The following is a 25,923-nucleotide window of genomic DNA, read 5'->3' as shown; positions in this document are numbered from 1 at the left end:
TTGGTCTACTAATGACTGTCTGTCACCTTTTATACTAATTCTGTCTCACATATCTCCGTCAGAACCTTGAAATCCCAGACCAGCTGTCTACATGCCTTTTCCAACATTAAACTCCCATGATGATAAACACTCATTTATAAAGAATGTATCCAGTGTTGGTGCGCAGATAACCTGATTCCGGTTTCTGGATCTGAATCAGTACTTGTGTTTAGATGAGATGACAGAAACTAATGTAATCATTTTTTCCCTTGCAAGGAAATTGTGCTTCCTGTCTACATGTACAGTGTAAATATGATCAGTAGAGAGGTTCTATCCGCCCAGCTAGGAAAAGATTAGCTTTGTACATGATTTTAATAACTGATAGCCTAATATATCCAACTGCAAGCATAGGATATTGTATTGGACTATTGGACCATTTTAGGACAATGCACATTATCCCTATTTATTCCAGTTATATAACTTAGGCTACTTCCAAATGTTTGTAAGTGTCATCCTAGGGTGCTGGTTGGAAGCTGGCATTAAACGCAATGTTCCCAAGGAGTGTTTTAATTATTTCAGCATCAATGGTGGGGACAGATGAGGTATTTTCATTACTTCCAGCTGCCCCATCTTTGTTGTATCTAAGAATCTCGCTCTCTCTTGCTCAAAAAAAAAAAGAAAACATGAGGAGGGATGACCCCATCGCTCCAAGCTTGTGCATACTAGCAAAATATTATCCCCAAACCAAATGTTCGATGTGCCAAATAATTAAATTGTTTTCATACATGCAATGCATGATAGGGGAAAATGCTTTTCAGTGCAAAAAATGCAAAAAAATGCAAAAAGTTGTAGCAGTAGTTCAAATCTGCTTATGTATTTCAGTGTGCTTCTCCCAGTTAATTTATTCTCCACCTTGGGAACTGTAGAGGAGCGCTCAAGGTTAAGAGCCAAGTTTAAGTTAATCAATTTACCTTAACTCAGGGAAGCGGCTGCTATATATATATAGTAGGCTTCATTATTGGCACCCTTGATAAAAATGAAGGAAAAAGGCTGTAAACAACACAGATAATAATCTATATGTTATGTTCAAACATATAGGAAAACTATACACTTTTATTTTTAATACATCCATCCATCCATCCATCCATTATCTGAACCCGCTTATCCTGATCAGGGTTGCAGGGGGGCTGGAGCCTATCCCAGCATACATTGGGCGAAAGGCAGGAATACACCCTGGACAGGTCGCCAGTCCATCGCAGGGCACACACACCATTCACTCACACACTCATACCTACGGGCAATTTAGACTCTCCAATCAGCCTAACCTGCATGTCTTTGGACTGTGGGAGGAAACCGGAGTACCCGGAGGAAACCCACGCAGACACGGGGAGAACATGCAAACTCCGCACAGAGAGGCCCCGGCCGACGGGGATTCGAACCCAGGACCTCCTTGCTGTGAGGCGGCAGTGCTACCCACTGCGCCATCCGTGCCGCCCAGTACAGTACAGTACTACAAAAATATCATTCTGCAGCCCACTATATATGTGTGTAAAATGCATTTTTCCATTTCTTTGTTTCATTCCTAAAATAATGAAATTGCACTATTGCATTGCGTTATTTTAGTAATAAATCAGACTGCTAAAGTTTGTAATATGAAACTCCAGATAGGCTATAACATACCTACTATTTTATCTTTAGAATCTAAATAAATAGTTTGACCTCTTTTCTAAGAAAATATAGGCCTATATACATTCTTTTGTATTTAAATCCCAGGTAGTCATTACCAGAAACGAGGCGCATACAGTTGTCTGTATGTAATTTGTATCTTGCGAGATTTCTGTGTATGAACACAAATCCCCGAGGACACTTTACAAACTAAAAGAGGCGGTGTCGAACTTGGTGAGATGCGCAATGCCGGGGTTTTCTCTACCAATTCTCTCCAGTGGTTGGTCTGTACTTCTGCTCGGCAAAAGTTCCAGTGGCTGTGGTTTCCCTGACGCGTATGGGCTTGCTTCCAGTGGCAGAGGAAAAGGATCGGAGACTCTACCGTCTTTCCCCCAGGATTGATTTCGCTTTGGAGACAATGTATATCTCTGCTCGAAAAACAAGCGGAACTATGCTCTCTTATTCAAGGAATTAATGTCTAATAAGTACAAGAACTTGACTGGGCAAATTTGTTTTGGACTAAAACGGTTACGGTCGACAGTGAAGTGAGAATTGACTGCAGTTTAATTTTTCAAGCATGAACTTGAATGCAATTGATATCTATTGTTTTGTGCAACTTTTAAAAGGAACATGATTTCCAAATGTTGCCGCTGATAACTTAATTGGCTGTGAGTTTTCATTGTAAAATTATTTACGTTCCTGGATAACTCGTTTTTTGGAATTGAACTGACATCCTTGTTGTATTGTTGTCTTATGCCATAACCTAAATTTAGGCTGTTTCTGGTGGGTCATTATTTGCTATAAGCTAGTGTTTGCATCGACATGTCACGTTGTAATAACAAGAATATAGAATAGTGTTTTGCCGCAAAGCCATTCTACTTCTACTGTGGAATTACCGCTTTTTTTTTATTTTTACTTTTTTGCGCTCAATATGTTTTTTTAAAGCTCAAACGTATGAACCACGATTGGATTTTATTCTTCTGCGGTGGAGTTTTCCCTGAGACAACACTGAAAATGAAGCAGATATTAGCGCTGGGTGTAGCGCTGCTTTTGCTAACTTGGACAGGAGATGCAGCTGAAAAGGGTTCGCCTGACATGCGCTCAAAACCTAGACGGCTGGCCATTCGTAGCGCCAGGGTAAACAAAGACCAATCACATTCTCTCACACCAATTCTAACGGAGAGTGGAGAAGCTCATTCATTGCTTTCCTTGACCACCTCCAGGAATTTAGAAAGAGCAAAAGAAATGCAGCAAGATCAGAGTTCAGGTTCTTTATTAATTGGCCAGCCTAGACGGATGTTGACAGGCAGGAGACCGAATCTGCAAAGGCACCAGAGTCAGACTGCCATGGTTCAGGCTGATGGTGTTGTTGGGGGTCAACCAAGGCCAGGCCGTGTAGCAGGTGGTACTGGTTCACCCAGCCTCTTAGCAAGCTTTGCAGGGAAAAACCGTGTGCTAATCATCTCTGCTCCACACGAGTCTGATGGTTACTACCGGCTGATGATGAGCCTGCTGAAACCAGATGTGTACTGTGAGTTAGCTGAGAGGCATGTGCAGCAAATTGTCATGTTCCATCAGGTGGGAGAAATGGGAGGAAAAGTGAGACGTATCACAGAGGAAGGGAAGGTGGTGGAGGAGCCTCTGGACACTGTGCTGATCCCAAGGCTGATGAACTTTCTCAAGTTGGAGAAGGGGAAGTTTGGGATGGTGCTGCTGAAGAAGACACTGCAGGTGGAGGAACGATACCCATACCCAGTCAGGCTGGAGGCCATGTATGAGAGGATTGACCAGGCACCCATGCGTAAGGTGGAGAAGAACAGGCAAAAGGGGTTTATACAGAAGTGCAAGGGGGCTGGTGTAGAGGGCCAGGTGGTGGACAGTAATGGTTCTGGGACAGAAACCGAAACTTTTGCATCAAATCCACAAATGGAAACACCAGTGGAGAGGAGGCCAGAAAGAAAAGGGTTCCGTAAGCCTATCCGTCGGCCTGTTCAAATCGCCCCTGTCTCAACCACCACAGTTAGGCCAACCACCACCACAACTACAAGGCCGACCACCACAACTACTATTAAAACAACCACCACAACAACAAAGCCTACGACTACCACAACCACGACAACAAGGCCAACAACTACCACCACAACCATGACAACAAGGCCAACAACTACCACCACAACCACAACCACGACAACAAGACCAACGACTACCACCACAACCACAACAACAACAAAGCCAACAACTACCACCACAACCACAACAACAACAACAAAGCAAACCACCACTACTACACGCCCAACCACAACAACACGCCCAACAACCACCACTACTCGTCCCACGACAACAACAGCAGCCACCACCACTGCTTCCACTACCTCCCAGATGCCTACCAGAGCCCAGACAGAACCCTACTGGGCACCTGCCCCAAAATCCACAGCTCAGCCTCATCACCACAATCAAGGTAGAGGAAGACAGAAGCAAAAAACGACCCCCTACCCCACCTCTGTGTACCATACCCAGACCTACACCGGGATCTATGTAGAAAACCACACTGACAAAAAAGATGATGGACATAAATCATCAGGCGATTCTGTGGCACGGCCCAGACAGCCCAAAGAAAAGCCAACAAAGAGGAAAGGAGAGAAAGTTCTCACAAATGAGTATGAGGACAGGTATGAAGTAGAACTGCCCACAGAGGCAACCCTGGAGGACACAGAGGCAGAGGTTCTGCCAACAAGGAGGGGCAAGGGTAGACATGACAAAGCCGAAAAGAAGAAGAAGAAGCCTGACAAGGCGACCAAAAGGGATAAAGCAGAGAAGAAGGCTAAAGAGGGGAAGGGAGACGGGCGCAACAAAAAGACCTCCAAGAAGAACCAGGGTAAAGACGAGTTCCAGGAGCCGTCAAAGAAGCTGCCGACCTCCATGGGAGCTTTGGCCTCCTTTCTCAACTATTTTGAAAACAGAAGACGGCTTATTGTAAGTTTTTTTTCTTTTGTTGTGGTTCAGTATGTTGGAAGATATTAATTTATAAAAGCCCATTTCACATATTTAGCATTTGATAACTACATTTGTAAACCTACCAATACCTTTTTGTAGTTAGAAAACATGCACATGCAAACATGCAAAAGCGTTTCGTAGCAACTATTATGTTAGAGGATATTATGTGGTTTTTAAATGGAAAGTGTGTGACATGAGCTTCCACTTAATATTATACTGTTCTGTACTACAGTGTCCACCAATGTTATCTGGTTTGCCTCATTTCGTATAGAAAACATTGTCCCTGAATGTACTGTGCCAGGAGACAATCTCCATTTTGTCACCATCCTATGTTAAATGTTGGCCCTTCACTTTTCTTCTTATGATCTTCAGATGTGGCACACAATAAACTAGTATCGGGGTGGATTCAACTCCATTTCATTCAATTCAGGATATTATATTATATATAATTTACCTTTGTGAGCATTTTTTAAATTGTGATTAAAATGGCAGGTCATTTCCTGAATCAAATGAACCCCAAACCCCACTGCCATTCACTACTGATGGGGGTTTTTCTGTTCTCTATAATGAGTAGTCAGTGAGTGAGCCTGATCAGTTTTAACTAATGAAGAGGTATTGCTCTCTACACCAAAGTAATGATGCAATGATTGGTTCAAACCTGTCAGTTATTGATATTTTCTGTCTTTTTGTTTTCTTTGTGAAAGCATTATCCCATGACTACACTCAGTTCTTTGGCTTGTCTCCATAGGGGAACCCTCTTTACTTATTTATGGAAACCTGTATGTTAGGTGTGAAAAGTGTGACATTTTCAGTGTGAAAACCATTCTGCCCAACAATGAATCCTTGTATTATATTGGGTTCAAGCCTTTTGGGACCACTTTTTCTGAGAGTATACTGCTAGTTTAAGTTATAGTTCATGGCTTTCTCAGTGTGTCTGACCCAAAGCTTTTCCTTCAGGTGATCACCACTCCTCAGGACGAGAATGGCATGTACGCACAGCAGAGGGATGAATACCTGGAGCATGTGTGTGAGATGGCCATCAGGAAAGTCTCCATCATCACCATTTTCGGCACCTTTACCAACAGCACCATGAAAATCGACCATTACCAATTGGGTAAGAGTGATCTGATATTTTCAAGTTCTGTGACGCTTTATGTATTTGTGGATTTTTGAAAGATTTTTTAGATAGATTTTCTTTAACCGTGACTCACTCTGCAACATCTTTGGGGCCAGTTTCCCAGATACAGATCACGTCTCGTCCTAAATAACTCAATTCAATTCTGAATGGAGATTCTCCATACAAAACTCAATTTAATCCGGGACTAAATTTAATCTGTATGAAACTAGCCACTAGACTGCTGGACTAATATTCAAGCAGCTCTGCTCGAAATCGGAAAAGTAATTTCTATGTGCAATCATTTACTTTTCTATTTATAAAATCCACTATAACTAGTTCAATTGATATTATTTTGCTTATGTTTATCATGGTAGTAAACTAACCTATTACAGTATAGATTTATTTGTTTGTCTAAGTTACAAAAGTACCAGTAATAAAAGTGTAGGTTTACCAGATAGTGATCAGAAAACCAGTCATCCGATTAGCATTATAATGCAATTCCGTGAAACCAAGAGCATGAATTCCAGTTAGCATAGTCTTTTTATATTGATGATTGAGTGGTTCCCCGCTATAATATCAGGGACAAATTGCACAGAAACATCAGAGTTGCTAGGTATTATCATCTACAGATTGTCAAAATAGACCCTATACATCTTGATTTATTTTCTTTATTTAACAAGATCCAGACCCGCTAATACTACAACCCCCCATAGTAAATAGTATAGTGTATTTAGCCTTCCCAGATCACTTGGTCTTCTGACTGAGGTAGATCTTCATATCACTGCAGGGAGAAATCCAGCCCCACCCTCCCACAGATGTGTTCAGGGTGACAGGGGGAGGATAATATAATTCACATATAGAGCAGGAAGAGTTGGTTGACCTGAGAGTTGGCATTGCCCCCTGAAGGCATGCAGACAATGACATAGTGATGCTAGCATTACAGCACAGCCTGAAATGAATCACACTGTCTACCAAGTGTCCAGGCAAGATGCCTGACTTGAAACTGAGGGGAAAAAGAGCTTAGCAGAATTACCTTGCCAGTTCATCATACTGGAAGGAAATAGTTGTGCTTCCAACAGACAAAGTAGTAGGTAAACAGTAGATCTTAGACTTTACTTTCCAAATAGGTCTCATAGCTGGGGCATATTTGATTTGAATGGCAAACCCATTTCTCCTCATTGTAGTTTCATTACATTACATTACATTACATTACATTATTGGCATTTGGCAGACGCTCTTATCCAGAGCGACGTACAACAAAGTGCATACCCATAACCAGGGATAAGTTCGCTGAAAGACCCTAGAGGGAAGTACAATTTCAACTGCTACCTGTACAACAAAGATAAGGACAAGGGCCATTTTTTTTTTTTTTTTTTTTTTTGAACAAACAAACAAACAAACAGAGCAAAAGTGACCAAAGTTAACTATCCAAACACTGCTTACCTAGCCAACTAAAAATACCGATACACAAAGCAAGTCACAGAGACAACAATTAAGGTTCACAGGGAGATAGGGAGGGATGGGGAGAGGTGCTGCTTGAAGAGGTGTGTCTTCAGCTTGCGCTTGAAGGTGGGGAGAGATTCTATAGTTCTGACCTCAACGGGGAGTTCGTTCCACCACCGTGGAGCCAGAACAGACAGTAGTCGTGAGCGTGAGGTGGAGGTTCTGAGAGGGGGAGGTGCCAAGCGGCCTGTGGTGGAGTTTCCAGATGTTTCTAATATAATATCGTCTTTTGTTTGTTGGTAGTTTATTTTTCTTGTGTTATTAAACCTGGATAATATAATTGAAAGTTATCAGAAGAATATATTCAACCGATGAATTGCATTGTTATGTTGGAGTCAGTTGTTTTGGAATTATATTTTCCAGTATGATGAGCTAAGAATTAGAAGGTTCTAACTGACATTTTTTTATGTCCTATTTAAAATTGAGTTTTAAAAAATAAGTTGCCATAAATATGTTTATGCACTAGATACATGTCTGAAGTATTATACAAAAATACTGTGTAAAAGTATGAAAAAATGTTAAATGTAAAAGTTGTATTTGCTTAGAGCCCAATTACTTAGGAATATTTGAAAACTCATCATTCCATGGGGATCCATATATAAGAATACCTCTGACTGCGTTAGAATGATGGAAAATATTTTAATATGAAAAAAGTCTAAAAAAGTATTCTTCAGACACACACGGGTATGAGTCACATATTCTGAAATGCGGGAGGTCCAGTGTTGCAGCAATGGAAGGAGTGAAACAGTATAGTCTCTCACATCATCTGAAAAAAGAGAGCCATGATTGGTTGAGAAATTTGGCTGGTCTCAGGGGAACTAATGATAGCTATCCCTGGCTCATTTTGCATTCTGGGGGCTTAATTTGGACTGTTGGTCAGTGACTACAGTACAGTGGGCCCACAGTATCAGAATTATGAAAGTTAGTACTGTGATTACCTCGTACTAATGATACAGTCATTATACCCATGCATTATACAGTCAAGATGGGTTGGATAGGTGCATTGTTTGTGTATAAACACTAGGGTTTATATTGAATGTCTCTTCGTGGCTTGCAAGCAGAAATACACTCAGTGAGCACTTTATTAGGTATTTATTAGACTTAGTTTTTAATAAGACTTATTAAGTCTTCTGCTGCTGTAGCCTATCCACTTAGAGGTTTCACGCGTTGTATGTTCAGAGATTCTCTTTTGCATACCACTGTTGTAATGTGTGGTTATTTGCATTACTCTCACTTGATGTTTTCTGTTTTTCTCTGCTAGACACTCTTGTGCGTGAAAATCCCTGGAGATTAGTAGTTTCAGAGATACTCAAACCACCCTTTCTGGCATCAATAATCATTCCACAGTCAAAGTCACTTAAATCAATTTTCCCCATTATGATAGTTTATGTGAACATTAACTGAAGCTCCTGACCCGTATCTGCATGATTTTATGCATTGCACTGCTACCATGCGATTCGCTGATTAGATAATCGCATGAATAAGTAGGTGTACTGGTGTTCCTAATAAAGTGATCAGTGAGTGTATGAGACAAATACCATATAAACTCATTAAATTACATTCAGGATATTTCTCAACATTAAATAATTTGATTAAATAAGATCAGAGATTTATTTCAGTCTCATTCTTTTCAATGTAACTGTGGTTATGTAATTTCATGCTAAGCTTGCAACAGTAACACTCTCATACTGTACATGCAGTGAAGAGCCAGAGAACCAGCCAGAGAACCCTTTGTAAACAAAGGCCTCAGCCATTTTGACCTGCACAGAACATAAAATGTAACCAATTTCAAATGGGAACCAAATGAGAGATATTATTCAATTACCATTCTCTGTATTTTGAGGTTTTTTTAATTGAGGCTCACTTTAATGATACAAAACTCTAAAAAGAAGATTCAGTACAATTATCAAAGTAATCTGTCTTACCCGCTAGTATCACCAGCCGCCAATTTCCATAGAAATCCTCTTTCCACTACATTGCATGTAGACAGCCCTAATGAATAGTTTTTATAGTTGTCTGCTTATCTGGTAGTTGCATATTTTCTGAAGCATGTTAGACTCACATGAAAGCTGTAATTTTAAGTCATGATGACCCAGGCAAAAAATAGAGACACAGGCCTAAGGTTCAGCAGACACTTAGACGGTCATAACACCAGACAGCGGAGGAGCCCTGGCAAGTGGTAATGGATGCAATCCAGACAGACCACCTTCAGATTTACTTCAGATTTACTTTAGATTAAAAAAAACGTGTTTTACTTTTTTCCAAGATCATTTTGAAATGGTATTTCCTGTCATTACTTCCTGTCTGTATCAGGCATGTCCATTAGGGTTCGCTGTGAGAAATTCTTAGCATTGGGAGTGGGGTGACTGAGGGGGGCTGAACAATGCTGATAGGACTGGGTGCAACCCCTCCCATTTTCTACAGCAGTCTTAAGAAGTTAGACTGCAGTTTCTTATTCAGAGTAGAACGCACTTTCCCCCCAAAAAAACACACATCTTTGATTGGCCAAGGGTCACGACACGGATGAGTTTCACATTTTGTGGAATATTAATGTTTGGATGACTTTGAAGCTCTCTCTTTTTTTCCTACTTCCTAGAGAATGACAAACCAATGAAAGGCTTGCGGCAGGAGGACTTGATGAACCAGGACCTGATTGTCGAACTGCGGAAGGAATTTGGGATGACGTATGATGAGTTTTTCATGGTGCTGACTGACTTCGACATGAAAGTGAAGGTTGGTCCTTTCCCAGCTTTGGTCTCCTTCTTCTGAATCTCAGGGCATTGTGTTGTCTCATTTGTGAATATTTGAAGGATTCTTAGTGGATCAGTGAATATGCAGGGAAATTAATTTGAAAAGGTACCTGGGTTAAACAGTGCAGTCACTACATTACATTACATTACATTATTGGCATTTGGCAGACGCTCTTATCCAGAGCGACGTACAACAAAGTGCTTACCCATAACCAGGGATAAGTTCGCTGAAAGACCCTAGAGGTAAGTACAATTTCAACTGCTACCTGTACAACAAAGATAAGGACATTTTTTTTTTTTTTTTTTTTTTTTTTTTTGAACAAACAAACAAAACAGAGCAAAAGTCACCAAAGTTAACTATCCAAACACTGCTTACCTAGCCAACTAAAAATACCGATACACAAAGCAAGTCACAGAGACAACAATTAAGGTTCACAGGGAGGTAGGGAGGGATGGGGAGAGGTGCTGCTTGAAGAGGTGCGTCTTCAGCTTGCGCTTGAAGGTGGGGAGAGATTCTATAGTTCTGACCTCAACGGGGAGTTCGTTCCACCACCGTGGAGCCAGAACAGACAGTAGTCGTGAGCGTGAGGTGGAGGTTCTGAGAGGGGGAGGTGCCAAGCGGCCTGTGGAGGCTGAACGAAGAGGTCTGGCAGGGGTGTAGGGTCTGATGATTTTTTGCAGATAAGCTGGGGAAGACCCTTTAACTGCTTGGAAGGCTAGCACCAATGTTTTGAATTTGATGCGAGCCATGACAGGCAGCCAGTGGAGGGAAGTAAGCAGGGGGGTGACGTGTGAGTATTTGGGAAGGTTGAAGACCAGACGAGCTGCTGCGTTCTGGATGAGTTGGAGGGGTCTGATGGCGGACGCTGGGAGGCCAGCCAAGAGGGAATTGCAGTAGTCCAGGCGGGACAGAACCATCGCTTGGACCAGGAGCTGGGTCGAGTAGGGGGTGAGAAAGGGGCGGATTCTCCGTATGTTGTATAGGAAGAACCTGCAAGACCGGGTCACCGCCGCAATGTTCTCGGAAAGGGACAGTCTGCTGTCCATCACCACACCGAGGTTCCTTGCACTGGGTGACGGCGTGAGTGTGGTATCCCCGAGAGAAATGGAGAGATCCAGAGGGGGAGAGGTATTAGCAGGGATGAATATCATTTCAGTTTTACCTGGGTTGAGCTTTAGATGGTGGTTGTCCATCCAGCTCTGGATGTCCCTCAGGCAAGCAGAGATACGGGCTGAAACCTGCGTATCAGATGGCGGGAACGAGACGAAGAGTTGGGTATCGTCCGCATAGCAGTGGTAGGATAGCCCATGTGCAGTGATCACAGGGCCAAGGGAGCGAGTGTAGAGAGAAAAAAGAATTGGGCGAAGGACTGAGCCCTGGGGAAGTCCTGTGGCGAGGGGCCGAGGTGTCGATACCGAACCAGCCCAGGCAACCTGGAAGGAGCGACCAGAGAGGTAGGACTCAATCCAGTCCAGGGCTGTGCCACAGATGCCCGTTGCCGACAGGGCAGACAGGAGGATGGAGTGATCCACAGTGTCGAAGGCAGCAGAGAGATCTAGAAGAATGAGGATAGAGGAGAGGGAGGCTGCTCGTGCGGCATGAAGTGACTCACTGACGGAGAGGAGCGCAGTCTCTGTCGAGTGGCCCGATCTGAAGCCAGACTGATGGGGGTCTAGCAGGTTGTTGTTAGAAAAGAAGGAAGAAAGTTGAGTAGAAGCGGCTCGTTCTATAGTTTTAGAAAGGAAAGGAAGAAGAGATACCGGGCGGTAGTTCTGGATGATGGAGGGATCCAGGGTAGGCTTTTTTAGCAGCGGAGTGATGTGGGCCCTCTTGGAGTATGCCGGAAAACAGCCGGAAGACAGGGAGGAGTTGACAAGGGAGGTGACAAATGGGAGAATGTCAGGTGTGATAGTTTGGAGAAGAGAAGAGGGGATAGGGTCATGGGCACAGGTTGTAGGGCGGTGGCAGAGCAGGAGTTGAGAAACATCAGAGTCCGTAAGGGGGGAGAAAGTGGAAAAGGAAGGGATGGGCCTAGAGGGGGGGAAGGGCACAGTGAGGGGGGCGGTGGTTGTAAATGATCTGCGGATGACTGTGACCTTCTCATCGAAGAAATCAGCAAAGTCATCAGCAGCGAAGGAGGACTGAGGAGGAGGAGGCGGTGCGTTGAGGAGAGAGGAGAAAATGGAGAAAAGTTTCCGGGGGTTAGAAGCAGAGTTCTGAATTTGCGTTTGATAGTATTTTGCTTTGGCGGCAGTGACATCGGAAGAGAATGCCGCCAGGAGAGACTGGTAAGTCATGAGGTCGGAAGCGTCTCTGGATTTCCCCCACTTCCTCTCCGCTGCGCGGAGGCTGGCCCTGGAGGTACGGAGGGTGTCAGATATCCAAGGACTGGGAGGGGATGTGCGAGGTGGTTTTGAGACAGGGGGACAGAGAGAGTCAAAGGCGGAGGAGAGAGATGAAAGGAGGGTGGCAGATGCAGAGTCAGCGGGGAGTTTGGAGAAGGATTCGGGAGGGGGGAGTGAGGCGGTGATGGTGCTGGCAAAGGAAGAGGGTGAGAGGGAGCGGAGGTTACGGCGGGCTGAGGAAGTGTGGGTGGGAGGAGGGGGAGGAGGATGGGGAGGAAGAGGGAGGGAGAATGAGATGAAGTGGTGATCAGATGTATGCAGAGGGGTAACCGTGAAATCGGAGCATGAGCAGTTCCTTACAAAGACAAGGTCTAGGACATTGCCCGCCTTGTGGGTTGGAGGAGAGTGTTGCAGGGAGAGGCCGAAGGAGTGGATTAGCGGTAGGAAGGCGGCAGACTGGGAGGCTTCTAGGTGGATGTTGAAGTCTCCAAGGAGAATCAGTGGGGTGCCATCCTCAGGGAAGGAGCTGAGAAGGGTGTCTAGCTCATCAAGGAAGTTTCCCAGGGGCCCTGGAGGACGGTAGATAACTGCAATGAAAAGGTTAGTAGGGTAGGATACTGCAACAGAATGGAATTCAAAAGTGGATATGGACAGGTCAGAGAGGGGGAGAACAGAAAATTTCCACGAGGGGGAAATTAAAAGACCAGTACCACCGCCACGGCCGGAAGGCCGGGGAGTGTGCGAGAAGGAGAAGGAGGATGAGAGGGCAGCGGGAGTGGCGGTGTTGTCAGGTGTGATCCACTAAATATTTGGACAGTGATACAATTTTTGGGTTTTGTCTCTATACTCCAACACATTGGATTTGAAATGAAAGTTGTAGGATTGTACTAGTAGGAATTACAGCCCTTGTATACATAGTCCCTTCATTTTTGGGAGCTGAAAGTAATTTAACATCATTTAAAATAAAGTCAGCATATTTAGTACTCGGCAGCAAATACTTTGCATTCTATGACTGCCTGAAGTCTGCAACCCATAGACCTCACCAGACACTACATATCTTCTTGACAATTTTTACCTTCAGCCTTCAACAAGTGAAACACGTTCACTTGGATTCAGGTTAGGGGATTGACTTGGGCAGTTAAGATCATTACATTTTTTGGCCCTTGAAATAGCTTTAGCAGTATGTTAGGGTCCGGCATTGTCCTGCTGCAAGGCAAAGTCCAATCCAATGAGTTTTGAGGCATTTGGTTACATCTGAGCAGATAAAATGTTACACTTCAGAATTCATCCTGCTGCTGTAATCAATAATAAACACAAGCGAGCCAGATTTAGTGGCAGTCCTACATGCCCAAGCCTGAGGGGGTGCCTCTTTCTTTGAAAAGGGGTATTTTCTCCATCCTTCTTTTTCAATCACTCTGGTAAATGTTCATACTCATCTCATAAGAGTTTGTTTGAATTCAACTGTTTTAATGTACATTTTAGCAAACTCTAACCTTCTTTAAGAAAAACAGGATGGTCTCCCGAACATGATTAAAATGATGTTGATTTACTGTAACAGCAGTTGTCAGAAATACATTAAACATATTCTGGATTCAGCAGAGTCAGTCTGAGCCCAGAACTTTTGCAGAGATTACTTTTTATCGCATTCCCAGCATTGATCAGGAATGCTATTTTACACAAGAATAGAAAGGATGTAGTGAATCTGCAAAAACTATCAAGTAGGCTGTATTCAATCCTGTGGTGATTGTAGCATGTCTGTTGACTTGAGTAGTTCTTAGTCTCTTACGCCCAGCCACTATACTACCATTAATCAGTGTGTACCAACTGTATTGTAATTATGATATGATCCAGGGAGCGTGTGGCCAGCAGACATATTTGCATCAGAGACCGATTTCTTACACTTACTGTTCTTAAGGATTATCAGTGGTTTGCATCGCGCAGTGAACCCTCCTAGGTGATGCTGGTGTAGTCTTCTCTTTGTTTTAATCTTTGACACAAGTATTTTTTAGTCATCCACTGCAGTGGTCTTCCATATTCTACCAGGTTTATTTAGACTTTTTCACCCCACGATGGTCTGCTTTACTGGCATTGATGCTTCTTTGAACCTCATGTTAAGAGACAACAGAAACAAAATCAAAATGCAAACTCCACACCTGGAATCAACTCTAGAGCTTTTCTTAGTTTTGTTGTGCATGGTCTAATGATCCAACACATATATCGCCAGGAAACCACTGAGCAGCCAATTTCCCAGTTACTTTTGGTCCCCCAAAAATGGGAGGACTATCTATATAAATTGCTGCGGTTCCTTCATAGTTCACCAATTATGGAATGTATGTACCTGCAAATTAAAGCTGTCAGTCTGTACCTTAACCTCATATTCTTTGTTTCATTTCAAATTCAATGTGTAGGAGTACAGAGCAAGAATAACAAACGAAAAAGATTGCAAGAAAAAGGTGTAAGGAATATTAAGTGCTGGTCATACCTTTATATTATTTATATATTATATATTATTTGTTCTTTGCAGCAATACTATGAAGTGCCCATAGCCATGAAGGCCGTGTTTGATTATATTGACACGTTCTCATCACGCATCAAAGAGATGGAGCAACAGAAGAGAGATGGCGTGTCCTGCAAGAAAGAAGATAAGCCCAGATCTCTGGAAAACTTCTTGTCAAGGTACTGCAAAAGAAACTACAGTACCTTGCAGTACTACGGGAGTGGACTGTTATATGACTGCCAGCCTTCTGGGCAACTACTAGCTATGAATTGGCAAAGCTTGTTAGCATCAAGGCTCAGGTGGTCTATGTCAGGTTTTGAGGAGATAATTCTCTGCAGTCCCTGTGAATTTAAAGTGGAATTTAAACAACACTGTGGCTCTCCTGATAACCACCTCTACACCCTTAGAAATGATCAAGCAATACAGACATATTTCTGGCTGTACGGATAAGTTGGGTGCAAAACTTTATCAAGACAAAGCCTGAGCCAACTGGAATGTCTGGTTTGCCAATAAGCAAGGGAGTTATGATTTTCTGGAGGTCAGTGGCTGGAACCCAAGGAGCTAAAACTGGGTTTGATATTGACGTGCATGAGGGTGAGAGGAGCCAGAATTAAACCAGATGTAGTAACCCATTACAGTTAAAGAGATGTCAGTGAGCTGTCATGAGTGGCACGTGCGTTATAAACTCTAGATATATATGTCATGAGTGGCACGTTCTGGTCTAGACATATTTGTACCATAATCTCAAAAAGGGTAGAGCACTTAATTGATCTCCTTCCAAACTCCTAAACCTGACTCATCTGTCATCTACAGTTATGGAATAACACACTGCATGCATGATGTTTAAGCTTTTACTAGAAGCAGGTAGTCCACTGACTTGAAACCACTTCTAACTCGCTTTATGGAAAAACCTAGAATGCCTCAAATGGCTATGTATTTAGGTTGTTATTCCCATTTTTACTATTATCCTGTATGATAGATAGGTTGTGACTGAGCATAAAATGTTCTCAAATGGCTAATCAATTGCAGCAGTAGCTCAGGGTAATCTTGTATAATGCAATACAGCAGCCTGCAATGAAGGCATGTCACATTTTCATTGGTTGTGATGGTGCTCCGCTCTCTGATTGGACTGTGTGCATTCAGGTTCCGCTGGAGACGCAGGATATTCGTTATATCTGCTCCCAACGATGAAGAATGGGCCTATCAGCAGCAGCTTTATGCCCTGACCAGTCAGGCCTGCAACCTAGGTGAGTTCGTGCAATATACTATGAAATGTTTATTGTCTTCAAACACACTTCAAATACGCTGTATTTCATTTGTTTTACACAACTGAATCGATTTATTTTGGTTCTGTTTTGCTGTAGGGAAAATGCATATTAAGGCATATTAAACATGCTGGGAAAAGTGCAACAGAGAATATATTTAAAGAAACACAAAGTGCAATATATTTTTTTAAAGTAACCTAATCACTCGCAATGAATTCAGCATGCTTCTCCATTTCCTCTGTTTCTCCATTTAGCACAGTGCACTTTTTCTCACGCATATGTCTCCTATTAAACATCAATTCCACAAAGAAGGCTTCGATTACTTGTGCGAGCTGCTCTCATCGGTTCAGACTGCTTTCATCAGTTACATTTCACGCATTTCATATAGTCTATTCAGTTTACGCTGTCTCCATTTCAGTGAAAAACTGAAAATAAGTTAGAGGCGTTATCTTTGCAGAGTTATAAACCTGTCATTCATGTATACACTCAGTGAGCACTTTATTAGGTATTTATTACACTTTTTAGCAGCACTACTGCTGTAGCCTATCCACTTAAGAGTTATGATGCGTTGTGTGTTCAGAGATGCTCTTCTGCATACCACTGTTGTGATGTGCGGTTATTTGTGTTACCATTTTGTGTTACCTTCCTGTTACCTTCCTGTCAGGTCTGACGTCTCTCATTAACAAGGCATTCTGTCTGCAGAACTGCTGCTCCCTGGATTTTTTGTTTTTTTGCACCATTATTTGCAAACTCTAGAGACTAGTGTGCGTGAAAATCCTAGGAGATCAGGAGTTTCTGAGATACTCAAACCACCCTGTCTGCCATCAACAGTCATTCTGCGGTCAAAGTCACTAAGATCACATTAACTGAAGCTCCTGACCCGTATGTACATGATTATATGCATTGCACTGCTGCCACACAATTGGCTGTTTTGATAATCGCATGAATAAGTAGGTGTAATAAAGTAAAAATGTTCCTAATAAAGTGCTCTGTGAGTGCATATACAGCATTCACAGTTACTCATCCTGCCCTAAATTATGTAACTTCATCACACGATTCCAATGAAAGAATTTTTTGTGAATACATGTGCAAAATTAGTTTTGATTTCTTTTGATTGAGCAATTCATATCAAAGCAATATCAAAGTCACTCAATTGGTGAATAGCGTGGAGGAGAGTGAGACATGCAAACGTGGGTACCAGTACCTCTTTCTATTGGCACAAACTGGCTGTATGCATTTACAGTGTTTGAATAATTTAAATCTTAAAGTCCAAACATACAAAGGTGTCAGCTACAGTACATTTCTTAATAGTTTTCTCAGTTCATGTAGCAACCCGGGGTAGGGAGAAACAAAGCTGCTTACTGCTTCTGACCTTGATGTCAGTGCTGGATTTCAGCCAGGCCTGCGATATACAAAAAAAAACCTTTCCAATTGTAGTTTTTATTGCTAGTCATTTTGTTAATTCAACCACCTACCATTAAAAAGGACCAAATATGTGCAATCCTTTGCCAATACAAATTAGACACATGGAAAAATGTGTGCTAAACTGTGTCTAAATTCAGCATTCAGCCCACATTTTATAAAGAATTCATGGCAGCGATTATGAAGTGTTTGTCTTGCATGCACCACACCCAGTTTGGGATGGTTTTGTTCCCAGCTCTAACTTCCACCATGCAGCCACACCTTAGTCCAAGCACTTGTTTTCCTGTTCAGGGGTCAGAAGCCAAGTGCGAAAGTATTCTAGAAATTCTTCTCCCATTTGGAAAAGATCAGGGGATCTTTCAACCCAAACACTGCTTCTTATTCCGTCTGTCCTGGGCTTTCCACTGCTTTGCCATTTATCTCTCTTAACAGACAGGCTGTCACCGTCAAAGTGTTCACACAGCTTTCCAACGGTAACAGCATGTGTCCAACTGACCACTTCTTGAATAATCTTTTTAGCATCTGTTGTTAAACAGCATTAAAGTGGTGCATAGGAATGTTTGTGCTTAAGCAACTCAGCTGAGCCGAGATGCGTTCTTAAAAAACAAATACTGCACATTGATTGAATGAAAGGTGCAACATTAGTTACCGCTTTATTACGTTGACCTGTACACAAGCTTGTTAATAAATAAGTAAATATTAATGATTTATTTGTAAATATCTAATTGGCTGTCTATCATGCTTCAACACCTCGGTGCTTAAAAGCATGTATACATGTTCAAGAGGTTCAGTTGTTGTTCAGACCAAACATCAGAATGGGGAAGAAATGTGATCCAAGTGACTTTGACCATGGGATGATAGTTAGTGCCAGATTGGGTGGTTTGAGTATCTCAGAAACTGCTGATCTCCTAGGATTTTCACACACAAGTCTCAGAGAATGGTGCAAAAAAAAAAGAAAAAGAAAACAGTCAAAGCGGTTAAATATATGGGAGGAAAATTCTGTTTTCAAGCCTGGTGGGCTGCTGAAACGTATTATTGGCTTGCAGCCAAATGAAAATAGTTGTTTATAATTATGTTGAGTTTTCCTGATAAAAAACAGGTTTCTCAACATGGGTCCGGACATACCGAATAACACAATTATTATAATCAGCGGTGTGGTTATACGAGGACCAAAGAATGAAACAATGGAAATTGAAAGCTGACTACCAACCATCACTGAGTTCTTCATAGAACACAACACCATGCAAATTAAGATGAACTTCTGTGGCTGTTCTGAGATTTGTGTGTTACCACTGAAGTTTAGTGATTTGGCAGATGCTCATGTCCACAGTGAGAGAAGTGTTCAGATACAGTTTAAGCACAGAACAGAGGAATTCAAGTATTGCTACAAACATCATGAGTCATTATATAAACCTACAAACATACATAGTTTGGAGCAATAATTGTATATATTTTTTTTTGTTTCGTGTAACAGCTGGATTTGAGGGAATAGTGTAGCATAAATGTAGTGTGTGTTGACGATATTTACTCCAGAATAAATACTCATAGTTCAAGGTTTGTATGTAGTTATAATTGACTTTTCAGGTGGAAGTCTTTGGTAAGACTTGTCTGTCCTGATTGTTGTGGGGTGCTCATTCCCATCATTATTTACAGGCCTGCGCCACATTTCAGTTCTGAAGCTGGTTGGTGTGGACACAGTGGACATGGGAGGAGTCCTGGAGCTCTATCCAATCAACGGTAAGAGTTCTGTGATCTCGTGATTGGGTAGAACCTTGGGCTTGTTCGAAAGGCAGAATATAGATGAACTCACCATGACGTCACAACAGCAAAGAACTTAGTTCTGGGTGGATAAGGTTGAGGAATGTGAATAGCAGACAGCGTTTTCTGTGTCATTTAACCAAGGTACAAACACATAAAGTCAATGTTGTAATATAAAAGTAAAAATGTAACGTTAATGTTAGATGTCAGCCTCCCCCCCTGGGGCAACAAGAGCAGTTGTCTGGCAGTCGGAGGGTTGCTGGTTCCATCCCCTGCCCGGGCTGTGTCGAAGTGTCCCTGAGCAAGACCCCTAACCCCCAAATGCTCCTGACGAGCTGGTCGGTGCCTTGCATGGCAGCCAATTGCCGTCGGTGTGTGAGTGTGTGTATGAATGGGTGAATGAGAAGCATCAATTGTACAGCGCTTTGGATAAAGGCGCTATATAAATGCCTGCCATTTACCATTTACCCCCTAACATTAGTTAGCCAATATCATTAACATGAATAAACTAGCAAGATAGTGTTATTGGAAACCCTCCTACTATAACATTACCACCAAAACTAGCTAACTCGTTTTACAACAGGCAAGGCCGATTTTAACGTTTCATTGTTTCATGTTTGTAAAGTTATCATCCCAGTGTTTCTCTGTGCCGATGAGTATCTGGTGTTTATTAGCTAAAGTCAGCTGCCAACAACGTTTGTGAAGGACATGAACAATACAATTAGTTCCGGTTTTGTTTTTTGTTTTTTCCCCTATGTTTCTAACACTTTGAAACTTATGTTGGGCGTCTCTGTGTCAACTGTCATTGACTGTGCCAAGCACCTGAGGCCGCCCTGTAAACGGACTGTAGGATCTCGGTTATCCTCCCTTTCCGACATTAATAATCGGAAAAAGCCCAACCTACCGTGTGCCAGATTACATTTGGCATTACAGTCCCAAACACAATAAAATTTCAGCAAAGTTAACTGGCTAACTGTTTCTACACAGCTCTGTTTCAGTCCATTTTTAAGTGACGTTACTTCATTCCACAGCTGAGTGGCCACCCGGAAGTATCTTAGCAACCTTTGTTTACAAGCATTCTGATTTCATCAATTCTGTTACATTTAGAATGTTCCATCTACTGAACAGGAAGCTCACTGAATGTTTTGCAACAAAAGATGAGTTGTGGTATCTAAGGTCTGGAATATTTCCTCTGAACGTTGGTGGTGGGGTTTCATATTGCAAAGAGCGAAAGGTTTCTAAAGGCAATGATTATCTCCATTGTTCATACAGTTATGTTTCTGTTTTAAGATATTCATGTAATGTTTTGGTGGAAAATCCCTAGTAGAAAGTACTCAGATACTTAGCAGCTGCTATCACTCAGAAGACTGTAAGCTCCCGTGAGAGCAGATAGATAGCTGCAGATTCAGTATCTGTTATTGCTTTTTTTCCTGAAAGAAATGGCTCAGGGGGTGACTGAGGTGTGGTACTGCTCCTGAACCCCAGCTATCCATAGCTCCATGGGGCACGAATACTCTAAGCAGGGGGAAAAAAGTTGTATCTCTCGATATAACATTTCTGCTTGCTCATGCAGGAAGCTCGACGGTGGACCGTGAAGGTCTTTCTGCCGCTCTGGTGAGGGACATCAGGAACTACTTTCAGATCAGCCCGGAGTACTTCTCCATGCTTCTGGTGGGGAAGGACGGGAACGTCAAGTCTTGGTACCCTTCCCCCATGTATTCTATGGCCATCATCTACGACCTGGTGGACTCCATGCAGCTGCGCAGACAGGAGATGGCCATCCAGCAATCGCTGGGCATGCGCTGCCCGGAGGATGAGTACGGCGGCTACGGTTACCATCACCATGGCTACCACGAAGGCTATCGTCAAGGATACGGTTACTGAGGGGAAAGGTATAACATTTACCCAAAGCTTCTCTCCTCTCCCTACACCTTGTGATTTTTTTTTGTATGTTCAGTTAAGATATGAACAGGGCTGAAATTATTCCATTATTTCCTTTCTCATTTGTCAGTACCAATCTGGCAGTAAGTTGTTTGAACTTGGGAATGGATTGTTGTTGTTTTAATTGATTTCTTTGTTCATTCCAAGCCTAAAAGTGGCTATTTTAACAGGAATTCCTATTGTAGATAAATGAGATTTTGTTTGGACATCTTCCTTTTTATATTGCATAATGTATTTATTGGTTATCTGCTTCACCTGAAGCAATTTAATTTGGGAATCAGAACCAGCTTTGTCACCGGATAGATATTGTTGGAACCAAAATACAACATGAAAATGTTTCTGTTTACTTTAAGGTCACTGTTGCTGCTTATGTTCTTATTTATATACATACAGTTCTGATATATGACAAATAAACTACATTTTACTAAACTACATAAACTACTGCTTATTATATATGTTTTTCAGTTATTTTTGGTGATTTCAGGTACTCATGCATAGAAATAATGAGGGAATTGATTAAATATAATAATCTAGGCACTGCCACTGTACATTTCACAAAATGTTTGTTAGGATTTATGAGGTCCAGACAAATACTCTCTGAATTGTACTGGTGAATCTTGAAGTGAGTTGCACACTTTGTATGCAACACTGCCCCCTGGTGTATTTATAAGTGTATTCTGCAAGTTTAGCATAAACACAGGATTTATTTCAAAATATATGCAGGCATTATCCAATCAAAAATGTCAACATTTACATTTAATTGCTATTTAGGTGTATTATTTAGGCATTGAAAAGGATTTAATATACTAATTGTGACTGCAAATGGCTTTATGTAATTCATTTCAACCTCAATTTTAACAAATGTTAGTGCCAACAATCCAGATGTCACAGGAAGGATTGCAACAGTATGTGCAAACAGAATATGAATTTAATTTGAATTGAGTAGCATTAATTAATCAATCACTAATAGAATATGTTAAAATATATTCTCAGGATCAGAAAAGATACACACTTCACTTTCACATATTGCAATATATTTTTCTAATACATTCATGTGAATTATAATTCTTATGACTTTATGAGTTCACATATACACAAAATATTGAGTGTGTTCAATTATGCATGACTGGGCCAGTCAAGAATCTTCCAGTTTTTGGCTTTGAAAAACTCCTTTCTTGTTTTAGTTCAGGATCATTGTCGTGCTGTAGTAGAAAATGCCATCTAATGAGTTTGGAGGCATTTAGTTCAACTTGAGCAAATGTGGTGCTTCTATTCACTTCAGAATTTGTGCTGCTGCTCTCAGCAGTTACATCATCAGTGAAGACAAGTTAACCAGTACCTGAAGCAGCCATACATGCCCAAAATATAATACCCAAACCACCATGTTTCACAGATGACGGGTGTGCCTTTGGATTGTAGGCCTCCGCAGTTTCAAGACAGTTCCTTTGGCTGTCCACAAGACCTTTTTCCAGAACTCTACAGGCTGTTTTAGGTACTACTATTTAGGTACTATTGGCTTGCATTCACACCTACCTCCTGAAGAGTGTTTCTGATCTGTTGGACAGGTGTTTGGGTACTTCTTTGGATATTCAGGGTAGAAGAACTGTAGAGATCTTCTAACATTTAATAAGCTGCACTTTAACCATGTGTTGATTCTAAATCTAAAATTGTACATTTTAAATTATGTATTTGCCCCAAACATTATGGAGCTTACTGAATATACTGTATATGGTTGCCATTTTATATATGTGCCTATATATGTGCCTCCTGGAGAGTTCCACATTAGTGCACAAACCAGAAGAAGATCATTCAGGACTATTTACCAATATTTTCAATTGACCAATATTTAAAATATTTTCTGTTCCTACGTATACAACTGTAACAGTTTTTACACTTCTCAAAGATTTCAATCTGTTTTTCATTTTGTTTACTGAGTGAAGTTGATTTAAGATTCAAGGATTACCCAAGGGTTTTTTCTAAAGTTAGGAACATTTACATTAAATACATTAAATACATACATTAAAATGAATGAATATCAGCCAAATGATTGTGAACTTGTTCACTCTGCATATTATTGGAACCATTTTGTTTCACCGCATGCTGCCTGTTCACGCTGCCAGTATATAACAATAGCTAATGTTCACCTTGTTGTACACACATCAGATTAATGACCCTGAGTAGGCAGATGTCTGAATATGCTAATCTGTTAGATTTTTAATCTACTGTACAATAAAAATACCTATGCTGACTAAAAGAATTGGAGGCGCTGAACACAGGAATGCCATTACAGTTAGGAGTGTCATCGCTAATATGTGTAGGCAAGGCACAACCATATCCATCCATCCATTATCCGAACCTGCTTATCCTGAACAGGGTCGCAGGGGGGCTGGAGCCTATCCCAGCATACATTGGGCGAAAGGCAGGAATACACCCTGGACAGGTTGCCAGTCCATCGCAGGGCACACACTCCATTCACTCACACACTCATACCTACGGGCAATTTAGACTCTCCAATCAGCCTAACATGCATGTCTTTGGACTGTGGGAGGAAACCGGAGTACCCAGAGGAAACCCACGCAGACACGGGGAGAACATGCAAACTCCACACAGAGAGGCCCTGGCCGACGGGGATTCGAACCCAGGACCTCCTTGCTGTGAGGCGGCAGTGCTACCCACTGCACCATCCGTGCCGCCCTGGCACAACCATATACTGTACACATTACTGAGACAGTGACAATCCTATTTAAAGACTCCAAGTCTCGCACATAACATCTTAACAAATATCACACTCATGTAATCAAACTCCTACAAACCTTCACAGCAAATTTAATTTGATTTTATGTCGGCTGAAGGCTGCCTTCTGATGATCACTTGTTCCCTCCACAATCTCCTTCCTCAAAAATGGACTAATCAGGGACTTGGAAATGAGGACGCAGTACGGAGTAGTGACCAGGAAATATTATGCAGAGACTTTTATGTTGGTGTGACATCTTTAATACTTGTTAATACTTGTTATGAACATTAAGCAGAAGGGAAATTCATAATTCATGCAATATTTAAAGGACAATTCTCATTCTAATTAATGGGATGAGCCAACCAGCTGCCTTAGGATCCCATGGTTGTTCTGTGCAGTAAGGGCACTTGCACCTCATCAATCAAACATGCAACAGAATGGCCAGAACGGTCATTGCCATTTCCCAATTTCATGTTGACATGTAATGCATTGTAATAGCAGCTGGTTGACCTGCTAGCTGCCACTTATTGTGTAGTTTGATCATAAATTACTTCCTTGTATCGATGTAGTTCGTACTGGGATTGGACTGTGAAATAGCCAGTTAGGTTTTATCTGTCATGCGTTCAAAGAAGGGATCCTCTGGGCTTGTCTTTTGCCAAAATCATTACATTGGTGTCAGAAGTGGAGCTTCAACTTTGGCCCTGTTCCAACCTGAAAAATTATTTGCATCTTGCTCATTTGATCTCGATTGGTCCTCAATTTTCCTACCAAGCTAATCTATACATGAATGGAACAACCCTGTTGTAGCTGTATTGGAATACCTTCAGTCACTGTTTGGCTTTATCTCATTGCTATGACAGAATATACATTTTTGGTGGTGAAAAGTTTGTAAGTGTCCTTGATTTCATGCTTGTAGACAGACACTATTGTCCAATGTGTCACAGTAGTCGCACATGAGACTGGGCCTGGGGTGCTTGTTAACTCACCTGCAATGGTGGCACTTAGAAACTCTGTATTTGATTCAGTTATCCTGTTCAACTTACTAATAAAAGTGGTACACAGACTTTGTTGCTTTTCCTCTCATAGTTTGATTGCAGAAGTGTGTGAGTTGAGCAGTCTTATGGCTCCACCACCATGGCACTCGCAGTAGTACAAGCAGCGCAGTGGTCAGAGGTAGGCTAATCGTGTTTCAGAGAGCCTATACAAAACATAGATTGTAGCATTCCTATGCAAACATTCCTATGCATACAGTAAATACTTTTGTACAAGTAAGCAATGGCGAACCAGACAAAAATTGAGAAATTCTAAGTAAACAATGGGCATTCTATCATTTCTGATATGTTTTTGGAATTCTAAAATATGGTTTTGGTTCACTGGACCCTTGCTGTGAAACTAATACTGAATTTACCCTGATTTGTTCACCTGTGGATTTCCAAAAGGCAGAGAAGGTGAGGCCCTCCCATGCTTGTTTTGCCACCCCACATGCTACAAAATAATGGGTATTGACTGGCTGCAGCCGTGGTGCCACCAGTCCAGAGTGCTGCAGTGTGTCCATGGGGAGCCTGGGGTTGGCCACTTTGGGGTGAATAAGACCCTGCACTGGCTCCACCAGCCGTTCTACTGGGGCTGGAGCAGGAGGGACATGGAAAGCTACTGCCACTACTGCTAGGCCTGCACAGCAAAGAAGCCACTCTAGCAGCAGTGTAGTGGAGCGTGATGGTGATGGTGTTGGTAGACATCCTGGATCCATTCCCGGTCATGGGCAGAGAGAACTGTTATGTGCTGGTGGCCATGGACTACTTCTTTAAGTGGCCAGAGGCATATGTGGTTCCCTCGCAAAAAGGTGGGAGTGTCTGGTGGCTGGCATGTTCTCTCGGTTCAGGGCACGTCAAAAGGCGCACAATTATCACAAGAAGAACTTTTGAGAGCTTTGCCAAAATCCTGTCAGTGGG

The 25,923-nt window shown here is 42.0% G+C and overlaps 1 protein-coding gene across 1 annotated transcript; it reads left to right on the top strand.

Moving 5' to 3' along the window:
- The first annotated feature begins 2,029 nt into the window (after positions 1-2,029).
- LOC133124523 (coiled-coil domain-containing protein 80-like) lies at positions 2,030-21,646 on the top strand. The gene is made up of 7 exons (XM_061235801.1): positions 2,030-4,617; positions 5,596-5,752; positions 9,855-9,991; positions 14,879-15,030; positions 15,995-16,098; positions 19,192-19,275; positions 20,870-21,646. Exons 1-7 carry the CDS (start codon positions 2,599-2,601, stop codon positions 21,178-21,180), a joined length of 2,964 nt encoding a protein of 987 aa, XP_061091785.1. The 5' UTR covers positions 2,030-2,598; the 3' UTR covers positions 21,181-21,646.
- The last annotated feature ends 4,277 nt before the right edge of the window (positions 21,647-25,923 follow it).

The sequence above is a fragment of the Conger conger genome, chromosome 3 (assembly GCF_963514075.1).
Source record: "Conger conger chromosome 3, fConCon1.1, whole genome shotgun sequence".
NCBI lineage: Eukaryota > Metazoa > Chordata > Actinopteri > Anguilliformes > Congridae > Conger > Conger conger.
This window is presented reverse-complemented; position numbering and strand designations above follow the sequence as displayed.

Bases quoted from the DNA above. Each gene is read 5' to 3' on its own strand.
- LOC133124523 (XM_061235801.1), top strand. From the start codon at position 2,599: ATGAACCACGATTGGATTTTATTCTTCTGCGGTGGAGTTTTCCCTGAG. The intron at 9,992-14,878 runs GTTGGTCCTTTC...TGTTCTTTGCAG, and splicing joins ACTTCGACATGAAAGTGAAG to CAATACTATGAAGTGCCCAT. The intron at 19,276-20,869 runs GTAAGAGTTCTG...TTGCTCATGCAG, and splicing joins GGAGCTCTATCCAATCAACG to GAAGCTCGACGGTGGACCGT.